Genomic DNA, 12984 nt, shown 5'->3' with positions numbered 1-12984 from the left:
AGCGTCACAATTCCAATCTCACCACTGATGTACTTCATTAGTTGATTCGCCGCCAGAGCGCGTTCTAATCTACACGAATTGTCCCCAATCTAGTTTCGCCTCGAGATGACGCTCTGTAATTTGCGTGCAACTTTCAGTGCTATTATTCTGTGGTAAATAATATGCTTATCGGTAGTAGGTGGAAAAGTGTCGACGAGAATGCATCGTTATGGCCGCCAGCGCTTCTCAAAATTTCCGGTGGGGGCGGCTTTTGTATTAGGCAACGAGAACCCTTTCTTCCACCGCTTAATGAACCCTCATTATCGAGAGTCGCGTGCATATTATACACAGCATCATTTAAAACGTCTCGAATCATATCAACAGAATCGAATTTTATCGTGAAAATGTCGACATGTGCTTCCATAGACACCTGTGTCATCAATGCTATCGAATTTGTTTTATTAGTTCTAATATTAAATTATTTAATTGTCTCTGTACTTTACATTCACATTCTTCCATGATGGTCAAAATTTAATGCATGAAATCAAAAGATTTACGATTGAGTTTAAGTAATTCATTATTTTATCTGAATCATTTGTGGATATTTTTTATTTCAGCCCACTATAATTCTTTTATTTTTGATATTTTATTACTCGTCAATTGATTATATTGTCGGGTTTCTTATGTTTATTATAAAGTACCACTTTTTGTGATATCGATAAAAATAGAACGCTCTTTTTTAGTCGATACCTTAGTTGAATCAAAACTATGCATAAAACTTCTGAGAATAGATTTGGATCATTTACAACATCAAGGAAAATCAAAAATGTCTCCAATAATATATTTAGTAATACGGGATGGGGGGAGTAAGGAACCGCTCACCCAGCCGTCACAAGCTGGGTGCCCACCCGAAGGGTTGGACTCGTAGGGCCTTATTAACAGTAACGGTATTGGAGCACGCAATTGCTTCCATGTAGTTAAACTTCAGTCCTCTTCAGTTGATTTTTCATTTTGTTCACATTGAGGAGTTTGTTGCCTTAATGTTGACGTGCTGTTGGAGCTGTCGCAAACAATTCATTCAAAAATATAATTCAAAATGTTTTGTAACACTTTATAAATTCTTTTTTAAATCGTTTTAACGTGGAACTGTTTAGCACACCCCTCCAACTGTACGAAAACTAAAAAATAGCAGCTAAAAAGTGTTTTATGCTCATCTATTACGCAACAGAAATGATTCATTTATCATATTGTGCTATAAAAAGATGATTTTTTACGAAAACAGAAAGCGGTCTGCACAATGTTGGGTAAAAATATAGCTTTTCGTGAAACTTGAATTACATCAAAATAAAATTATGGTGATATGTGCTCATTATATTTCACTATTTTTTTATTAATCTTGGCGAAACCATTACAGCTGAGAGTTATAGTCAAAGAAAGATCCAATTCTCTCGCACGACAATGCTGAGCTATGAAATATTGCTTCACGGACCATATGTTAACCATATAACATATACGTATCTAAATTATGCTTAATAAATACATGAATAGAGCTAATTTTTAAAACTGGCATTTGTATTTATATTAGATATTTTAAATTTATGCTATTAATATTTCTCATATTTATCTATTGGTCTTTTCGGTGTCATTTTATAAAAAAATTATGCCATTTATTAGTTACTAAGAATATTATTATAATGAACGTCGTTAATTTAAGGGTTATTAAGCCCTTGCGTGCCAGATTATATAGAATTTCATCGCAGAATTATTATAATATAACCCTTTATTATGAAAGTTGAAATTAAAAGGTCCTATTTGACACTGAGTGTAAATTTATAGCTAGGTCACCGTTTTCATTTATGGTTATTCAGTTTGTAAGGGAATTTTCAGTGAATTTCTGCTTTAAAGGAACATGCTCAACATATTATCTACTTGTGTTCGACAAAAAAGATTTTCGATTTTAAAATTTTGTAATTTGGAAAAATAAGATTTTTATATATTGCGACTATGATATGTTTTATATTTAGAATATATGGATATGCAAGAAAGTAACTACGATCCTCGAAAAGGGTTATAAACTTTGAAATATTTGCCTTTTTTATTTCTTCATAAATCACTGTTTTTAGTGAACCAGCAACACGGTTTTCGTTCGCGTCGTTCCGCGGTCATTAATATTTTATACCCTGTAAAGACGGTCGATTCTAAAATCGGGATCAATGTCTATACTGATAAAAAAGCATTCGATAAGGCGGCTTCCATAAATTGTCAGGTTTTTCGTGAAATTTTTATCTCCTCCCATATCACAAGATTTCATTGAGCTCTAGCTTATTGTTTCACACTGTCATTATTCCGTTGACCATTTTGTAAAAATGCCTCTAGTAAAATTTTTGAGAAATCGGCAAATTTCTCTAACAATACAAATACTTGATTTGGAATTTTTTTGAGAAATTTCCGAAAAACTTCTTCAATAATTATGATATATTGTAGATATATCATTCAACGCATTTCCTTTTAATAAGTATATACGGTCGATTAAGATCATATAATGTTGAAAATTTTTTATGAATTTACGTAATTAGTACAGATATAAAAATGGGGTTTAAAAGATGTTTCTTGACAATTTAGTGCTCTTCACATATACCATAAACAAGCCAATACGTTGTCCCTCTTCATCTCCTCATTGATAAAATAAATTAATTTAACTCCAACAAGGATTTTGTTAGCGATAGACTAATCTCTCAATTTACGCGGTTAAAAAAAAATATTCTTGAAGTTACTAAATCAAACATTAAGTTCAACACATGTATTGCGGCGATGTAAAAAACGCACTTTCACTTGCCTTACATCTGGAACTTCTCCCACTGCCCATGCAGTGTGTTACACGCGTGTCGCTGAAAATTGCGCTTGTTTAGCTAAAGGAACGCTTATAAGTTTATCACAAATTTTGTTCTATGCTTCGATTTACGCGACTTTTTGGAACGTATCTACCGCGATAATCGAAGTATGAGTGTATATCACTTCCTTTTTATTCTTACGACGTTCCAGTTGCTAATTGAAGGTTTTTGCAATAGACAACGTTCTTCATCCTTCCACATTACTAAATTTAAACTGCTAAAAGGTCAATAGACTACATCTGATTTAAGCATATGTATGTATGTGCACACTGAGCGTGAAAAACGAACTGTTATATAGTCAGTCTATGAACTTTTATGTCGCAGGATGTGTGCGTTATATGGGACAAGGTCGGCTTTCATTAGTACCAAAGTCGTACTTTCGTCCTTGTTCCGCTCTCCATGGAAAAGGGATTATTAGTTTATGGCGGTAGAAAATCCACTACTAATGGCCATGGGGGGCGGAGGCGAATAATAAGTAGTGACGAATATTCTATACTATGAGGTCAGTCCCATCGATTTTTCGCATCATCGAAATAAAGGACGAAAGGGAATTATCTGTTAAATGGTGCGAATATGGGTTTCTCACGTCGGCGGTTTTGCACTAAGGAGATGAACGACGACGACGGTGACATGTATTTTGACAAATGTATACTGAAATGTGTATTCTGGATCTATTTAACGCATGTTGTAAAACTAACGGGGAAACTTGAAGATGTATTAGAATTATAAAGATTGTCAGATAAGTTGGGAACCTTTCTTAGTTCATATTTTAATTCTAAGCTGTGTATACGAAAAAGTAAAAGATGGTGTATGGTGTTACAATTTAGTATAATTCATATTTTAAATTACAGACAGTTTCATTCGTGCTATTAGTTTTGATCATAACAGTGTTTATAGAGCAACCCTCTTCTCATTTTGTACACGTATGACAATCGAGGTATTATCATGAATATTTATGAGGTCAGTTGGGCAAAAACAATTATGTGCTATAATGTCGACTATTAAAATTGATATTAAGCATTGAAAGCGTTGGAGAAATTAGCGTGCGATTAATTGCTTTTTGATTTTTTTGTCGTCCGGCGACGCGTGAAAATTGATGAAAGGGACACAGTAGAAAAAAATATTAAAAATCCCTTTGTGAGGCCCCAAACTGCCAAGCCCGGAAAAGGTACAATGGAAATTATCGAAACGGAAGATATTATTCGCCGTGTTGTGCTTAATCGATTCGCTCAAAGTTCTGATTGAATCAAATAATATTTGCCCATTTTAAAATAAATATTTTTTCGTAATTGTTTTGTCATGGTGATAGCCGACGTGAGATGAACACATTTAAGTAATTATTGAACATAATAATTTAGTTAAATATATAAATTGATTCGATAACATAAATTGAAAAGCATCGAAGGTCCTATTCCGAGCGAAGCAGAACGCAGTATCGGAAAATTGCTCGAGATAATTTGATTTTCCCGTAGTAGACGTTCAATTATATTGCATCTATGTTCTTCGAATTACATTTCATAAAATTAAATTAAATATTAATTTCTGGAATAGGGAAGCATCTTCGGTCTCTTTCCGACGTAAGTGTCGTTGAAAAGGAAGTCGGAAAGCCAGACCCGGAATTAAACCTGAAGAACCCTTCTTAACAGCGGGAAAATCTGCCACTGCAAAAAAGACATCCGCTAAGAGAATTTTCCGATAGCGATGCACTCTTAAAAAACGTACTGACTTAATCTCCGCTTCGGTACATATATAAATATATAATGAGTCTATTATAATATATTATGTATATAGAGAAGATCTGATAAGATTTTCAACTAATACTCTTAATATTTATAATTTAACGATAAAATAGATTAATTCAAAGCATTAAAATTATTGAACCCGTTTGTATTCTAACCGCGTTATTGTGGTTAACTATTTATTGTGTACGTCAGTAATTTGATCGAAAAAATAAACATGATAAAGCATATTTATCAGTCGTAAACATATAGTGTTTTATCATTTATTATTATAAAGTTATTTTTACGATTTTGAATAAAAACTTAATTAATACTATCTATTTTGAGAGATTTGCGATAGATACTAAAATTCAATATATATTAAAATATATTAAATATTAAGAAAGATGCTTAAATCATTAATTTTAATGTTATTGCGTTTTTATTCCTGGATCGCCAATACTAAAATATTTTTAATCCGGCTCTTCACAAAAAATATTGTCTTTAGATTTAGTCAGAAGATTAGTCTGTTTAAAACCTATTTATACACGGGGTAAATTTATATTAACTGGGTTAGTCAATCTGACATAATAAATAACTACAAGTATTAACCACCAGACTTTTCAGTCTGGGAATCAGTGACATCTATATATTTAATTTAAAATTATTATATGTAATTTAATTCATAATCAATATATGTCACTTTGAAGCTGAATAGCGCATTTTTATAAATAAAAAATTGAGTTCGCTGCCGTGGCTAGAACCCACGGCCTAGTCTGAGAACTAACGGATTACGCTATTCCGATCCGGTATGGATTATTGCTGTATAATAACACATGTTTACCACAAATCTAAAATAACTTGATTTATAGTCTTTTTTATAATAATATCTCGTTTTTAAGATATACTCGGGCAGTTTCGCTTAAACGAAATATTAAAATACGCTTATTATTTAATTTTTTATAATTGATTATATTATAGTTTGAGGCGTGGTACATTTAAATATAAGTTTTAGTATTTAAATTATATATATTTATGGAATTTTAAAAAGTAGGACGAGTAAAATTTTCTCTATTAAAATTAAACACAAAAATCAAATATAATTTTACTAAACTATAGTGATTCAATAGTGTAATTTTACTATATATAGTGATTCGCTGATTTTAAAACTGCCATTTTTTGTTGTAGTAAGTTTTTACTTTTTTCTCACTAAAAAACTGATGAAGCATATAATTTAACATAACTCATAATATCTGTGGAAAAAAAGAATCACAGCGACTCAAAGCAACAAAATTAGACGTAAAAAAATGACAAAAAAAAGTGACCGGTATATATAAAAAAACAACTCTGTATATATAAATGTGTTTATAAAAAGGTAATAGAATATTTTTCCTCCAAGATGTTTTTCGCATCTTGAATATGAAGATAAATATGACTGATTTAAAGATGTAAATATAGGTTATTTTTCCAAAAAGTATTACGGGGATCGATTAAGAAAACGGCAGTTAATTTATTGTTAAAAACCAGTAGTTATATAATAATTTAAAAAGATTTTTTTTAAATGAGAAAAAATATATTTTTTTTTGTAATTGTTATTATACAACATTTTTGCCCTTAATATTTTGCGATTTAAATTTATAGTCGCCACTTTGAAATTTGATTCTAATAAGATAATGTCAAAAAAAAAAAAAGTTTGATGTAAATATGTATGAATCAAAAAGGCAATTATTGTGTAGTAATCGCCATTTTAGGTTTACTTGTAATCTTGGCTAAGGTGTTACAAAATATTTTTTTAAGTTTTAATAAAAATTCAGCACTTATTGTGGTCATAAAAACGGTATATCATAAATACAAATTTATTGAAAAAAATATACTTTTTATTTTAATTTTAATTCAATATATAAAATATTTTTCCCTCTTTGAACCTTTTTGAAAAACTTATATGATAAATCTCAACTTATTCACTTAGCCAGCACATTTCGCCATCTTGTTTTAAAATGGCGACTATAACTCTTTTAAAAAATATTGGATAAGAAGTGGGTGATCAAAAAAATTATTATATATTTAATAAAAATTGGCTGATTAAGTTTTAAATATATTATTATATTTATTAATTTTAACATAAAAATCGTTTGGCAAAGGCCGTAAGAATTAAGGTATATTTATGTATATAAAGTATTATTTTTAATAATTATTTTGATTGTTTCTTTTTATGTATTTTTTTGTGTATTGAAATAATACTATGTATTGTTTTTTTACTGTCGTGACGCATTTGGGTAACAATCAGATCACATTAATTAATTAAAAAAAAAAAATTTTCTTTTTCTATTAAGCTTTTTTATGGATTATTTAATTTTCATTCACAATTTTTTTATATATATTTTAATTTTAATTTATATTTATAATTTTTTTCCTTCTTATTTTAGATTTTTTTTACAGAATTATGATTTTTTAAATATTTTAAATATCCGTCATTTAAAAAAAAATAGCTGATTAAATTAGCCATTTTTAAACTGAGTTTTAAAAATGTCCATGTGATTAAAACTACGGTAGTTTTCATGGTTGTTTTATATTTTTATTATAATAATCAGCTTAATTACATTACAATTTATTTTAGTTAGAATTAAAATTGGACGAACTAAGTATCCAAACTATTTTCATTATATAATCTAGTAATCCTATCCAAGAATGAGACAGAAAAATGTTTTTTCGAGCATATTTCAAGTATTTTATACTGAAATTACATTACTTTGGAACAATTGGAGCTTTAATCATTAAATCATCACACTAACGAAGCGTAGAAAATTTGTTCTACGTAACAATACCATACTTAAAACTACTTAAAACTTTGCTATATAAAGAGATGATTAAACTTCTTGTTAACTTAAATTGAGTTATAAAATAACAACATCTATTTTAATATCTAAAATATAATCTAACCTAAAATAATGCCATATGGATATATAAAAGAACATTAAAGGTTTCTTATTACAGTCGTTCCAAAACCTTCCACGTCAATGTTGTCATATGCTAACGGATCAGTATGGGAAACGTGCTAAAATGCGACTTGAAAAATCCATTACGCATCCATAAAAATTCATTACACGACTGCAAGCCAAGGCTATGGGTACAAATCAGTGTTATAGTAGCTACTGTAAACACAGCCGACAGAAAACCAAACACAAGAAGTGGCTTTAGATTTGTTTGTCTATTTACACGAGACTTCCTCGACACTTCGAGTTGTTTCGCGAGACTTTTTTATAAACTTTGGTTTATTTAACAACTCCTTTTTAACCCTGTAATCCACAGGCGTTAAGCTCTTACTATGTCTCTCGAAGACAGTGACAAAGTCATTAAGGTTGATGTAGTCTAGGAGACTTTCAAAAAGCATCGGCGGGGTACGATTTATTTTCTATGGCCAAAAAATATGCAATAAATTAATATACGTGACAGCGGCGTAGAGCAACACATTCCTTGGTGGACCACGACGGGAAGACATCGTTTCGTATCATATTTGTTAACAACATATAGCAATTTAATAAAAATACTACTGCGGCTGCCCAATCTGTGTCTTCTTGCCACATGTCACACCATCCATCCGACAAAAATTTTTTTCAGAAGTTTTGTTAGCTATGTAACTCATTTTAAGTACCGCATGGATTTAATTTGTGCCCTTTACTCTTTCTTCTCTGTATGATATGTCATATAAACATCGACTTAAAAGGGTATTTTCACAAATGCAGATTAGCTGAATTTACATAAATATCTGTAGTCACTGTGATGGTGGTCGATTGATAGTCGGCTACTATTTACATATTTTATTGCCTGCGGAATTTAACCTGAAATACTTTGAGGACTTTTATAGATAAATATTTAATATACGCATCGCCAAAATTTGCGATAAGGCATCTAATAAACTCGACTTTGTTATGCGGAGCGCGTGTTACTTTACCAATTTATTGGCTATTCGCGTTTTGTATGATGTGAGAGTATGGTGTCCCTGAATATGGTTTTATTGTGAGGCATCCTATTTTAATATGATTGAACTACTTATTATATCGTAACTAATTATCTTTCGTTTTTTTCTAGGACAATTAGCAACGATGGAAAGCGCGTCAGGGCTGCGAAGGCGGCAGACAGGACTGCGAGGGTTCATCCAGAGGAACCTCTTAACCATGCTGACGGTGGCTGGCGTCTTGGCAGGCACGGCCCTAGGATGCTCCCTGCGGGCAACCCAAGACAAGTGGTCCGAACGAGACGTCATGTACCTCCAGTTCCCCGGTGACCTCTTCCTCCGCATGCTCAAGTGTCTGATCGTACCTCTGCTGGTGTCGTCCATCGTATCCGCCATTGGATCCTTGGACTTGAGCATGTCGGGCAGAATCGGAATAAGGGCGATCCTGTACTACATGACCACCACCATTTGCGCCGTCATTTTGGGGATTATCTTGGTGTGCGTCATCCGGCCTGGAGTGGGAGCTTCCGCGGGTCAGTCCAAGACGCCAGCGGCGGCAACTAGGGATGTGCTGACGGCCGATACCTTGCTGGATCTCATAAGGTAATTTTTTACGATGTTATCAAAAACTGGTCTTTATTGCTGGCTGGGCGTGCCTAGAAGTTATAGTTCTACATTTTTAAGTGCTGACCATGTATGGGCATGTGTAAATTTGACTAGATTTAGAAGGTTGTTTGTGATGGACTGTATTTAGAGTAGGTTTAGAATTATGGCAAACATACTGTAGTTTTATAACTAAATTAATTTGTTATTACCGATAATATTTGTAATGATACAATTTAGATATTTGTATATTAACACTTAATTACTTAAGTTTTGACCAATATCAAAGCAAGACTTGAAAAAAGTTTGTATAACGTAGTATTCATTAGTTTTAAGATGACCAGTTAAGGCTACTACCATGTAAATGGCAACAGACAACTATATATAGGGTTAAAGGAATGAATGAAGTTGGAATGTTATTTTTATTTCTTACGCGAGCATATTGATCCAAAAGACATAGGTTCAAATCCCATATGGACATTTTTGTTTTTCAGTCTATCGTATCTGGAAGATCAGCGTTAGTAATTAATATATAATTACAATAACAATCGATCATCACATATTTTTTTTCTAGCTTTTATTAATATTATGAATGAATAACGTAATGATTAATCAAACTCAAGATTATTAGTGCATATAAGGTATAAATTATTCTCTAATGATGAGCTACTTTAGCTCATTATAAATATATCTAAATCTCTACAAGAGGGATTACGGGTCGTATCCTAGTGACTTTTTTCTAGAAGAGTTGGGATACAATTTATTGCATTCTCGGCGAAGATTTGTAAAAAAATTAGTGTACAAATTTAACATGGATTTTATTTTAAATTTTTGTATGTTGATAATGAAACTTCTTACTACCTCATGCATTCCACAATCTCGTGATTACATCGGATTAGAAATCAATACGGTCATTGGATGACTTTAACATTAATTCTTTTTCTAGTTTTAAGAAAAAAAAATATTTACGAAGACATAATCAGAATATTTGAGATTGATTTTTTATTTACTTAGATTTTTATTACTGTTGCGATAGATCTTTCCATTGATATCTTGTGGGTTAGAATAAATATTAAATCGTTTGTTACCTCTGTTGAACCTCGGTTCAGCGAATCACAACCCTTTTTTCAAATCTGAAAATCACACACGAGCGCCATATAAACACAAAACCCTTGTCCCTGCGTCTGTGCGGAATCTGGGTTTCATTTTCCCCATGGCTTTCTCACTTCCCCCATGGAGTTATTGATTTATGTCTGGAAGCGTCAGGAGTGTCTCGAAGCGAACAAATTTAATATATTTTTTAGAGACTGGTTGTATATTTTTGGTATTACTACGCAACTCGCGGCAGTTAATTTCGTAAGAAAACGGAATGTATGTATATATTGCAGTACATACATACATATGTAGTTTTCGATCTGAGTGGGCGACGAGAAGAGAAGCCGTACAAGTTGTCAATCGACTGCAAGGAATGGAGACGATACAAAAAAATAAACAAACGGACGGCCGTGAACGTGAACGTAGTACCGTTTACGTGAATAGCGTAATTGTATTCGCAATTACAAGCGGATGGGTCAAGACCGCCAATTACTATAGATTGTGATTTATCTATCATATAATAAGTAACATGGTAGTAAAACTAATATAGACGTTCGTAAATACCAGAGCTATATTTATTAAAATATATTTTTAATTCTTAATTTGAAATCTGACTGGCGTAAGCCCAATGCGTTACAATGAGGTTTTTATTTCTTTGAGTAGTGAGTTCATTTATGCACATTTGTTAATTTGTTAGTATTATATTTACCTGAAAGTAGGTTATTTTACGTATTTTTCCATAATTATTTCTATTGTAATTTATTTATTATTATTATTATTTTATTTATAAATTATAAAAAAAAATCGGTGATTCTCAACATTTTATTGCTTTGATTTATTTTACTTATTTTTTGTATTAATATTTTGTAATAATTCATTTTAACTCTTTTCTATTTTAAAATATCATAAGTTTATTTTAAATATTTTTAATATATTATTCGGCTTTGTATATTTTTTTATATCAATTCAAAGGCTCTCAATATTTTTTTATAAAATTAATATAAAATATATTTTGTTACGTTAATTTATTTCGTACTCTTTAATTTATTTGTATTATTTTTCATAAAAATCATTAGCATTAAATCAAATTAAAAAAATATATTATATAAATACAATGCTTTTAATTTATAATTTTTTCAGTTATATATGTCAATATATAACTACTTGGGGTAGTTCAAAACGCTGAAAGATTGACCACCGTACATGTACGGCGATACCGCTCAAAGAGCGCATTTTTATAAATAAAAATTCGAGTCTGCTAGACCTTATTGACTACGCTATTGCGACCTAGTTTGTATTTATTATTTGACTTATTTAAAAAAAATATTGAATATAATTAATTTTTTTATTAAATTTATTTAATTAAAATACTATTTTAAATTTAAGTTATTATAATATTTTTTGTGATTATATAGTAATTGCTTAATAAACTTGAAATGATTATCAAGCAATCGATGCTTTTTTGAGATATTATACGATAATTCGTAGTTCGTTGACATCAAAGATACGAGCGTGTGTTAAAAAAAGTCTTAAACACTCTAAATTACACATTGTTTATTTTAACTGCATTTTAATATAATTATGAAACTTATATCTAACGGGGGCTTGCCATATTTTTTTTATAGACCAGAACAAAATTTAAAAATTGCAATTGGAACATATATTTGTATTTATTGCTGTAATGTTTAAAAAATATTTTTGTAAATTTTACACAGCATTTTTATGGTAGATAATATAGCAAAGACAGAACATAAATTTTCGACAACCTCGTCTATGCATTGCCAGGCGATGACTGACATAACAATAACAAAAATACACGACATGGCTTGTCATTTGAGTCATATAATTTACTATCCGTTACGTCTTCAATATAAAAAAATGATATATAATAAAATAAAAGGTGCGCCTTTATAACATTTTGTTTCGTTTAACGAAAGAATTCTGCGATTTCGGTCATAGTAGATACCACCGATAAACATTTTTTTGTTGAGAAGAAGCGTCTCGTCTCGCATTTCGAAACAAAGTAAAGGCGCATACAGGACCATGGATTTTGGAGCGGTACTAGTCACTAAATATATTGAAAGATAAAACAACCATACAATTTGTTTCATTCTAAAAAAAAAATTATTCGAGATAGTATAAACGAATATTTTACGAATTACTCGAATATTCATGTAGTTGAAAATCGGGCCAATAATTGGAATAATCGAGTATTCGATTGAGAACCCTAGTTCCGATTTTATCTAATGAGTCACACATCAAAAACTATTTATATTGCGAATATGTCGCGTATAAAACGAGCGTTGGGTTACGCTGTAAATTGATCTCTCGCTCTTTAGAGATCAGATAAATGACACAACGGATCACACAAACACGTGTGTATTTGACATGAGACAAATTTTATCTCTGACTCATCGCCGAGTTGTTAAATTAGTATATATTCAAATTAATAACTTAACAGTATTTTAAGTTCAATCGATAACGTCTAATATTTGCACAGCGATTAGTTTACCGTTCGATCAAATATTGACAGCTACTTCCTTATCTCTCGAGTGATCGATTTAATTGTTTTTTCCATTTTCTTTCCCCTAAATAAGTATCTTCAAGTCTGAGCAGAAAGTTTTTCGCCAGTCTATTTTCTGACAATGAACGAATTCCTCAACACAATTATAGCATCGACCGTCTCCTCTGGATTATGCGGAGCTATTTCGGTGTCCATCCTTGTGATGGTCTATCTTGTAAA

The 12984-nt window shown here is 31.0% G+C and overlaps 1 protein-coding gene across 1 annotated transcript in view; it reads left to right on the top strand.

The window, feature by feature from the left end:
* The window catches only part of Eaat1 (Excitatory amino acid transporter 1), a 38043-nt gene that overhangs the window by 13449 nt on the left and 11610 nt on the right, over positions 1–12984 (top strand). Inside the window, exon 2 of the mRNA XM_088195123.1 lies at positions 8678–9146. Within this exon, the coding sequence (XP_088051249.1) occupies positions 8692–9146 (455 nt within the window). The 5' untranslated portion in view covers positions 8678–8691. The remainder of the gene's footprint in view (positions 1–8677; positions 9147–12984) is intronic.

The sequence above is a fragment of the Plectrocnemia conspersa genome, unplaced genomic scaffold (genome assembly GCF_051122295.1).
Source record: "Plectrocnemia conspersa isolate PC_06_02 unplaced genomic scaffold, ASM5112229v1 ptg000010l, whole genome shotgun sequence".
NCBI classification, from domain to species: Eukaryota; Metazoa; Arthropoda; class Insecta; order Trichoptera; family Polycentropodidae; genus Plectrocnemia; species Plectrocnemia conspersa.
This window is presented reverse-complemented; position numbering and strand designations above follow the sequence as displayed.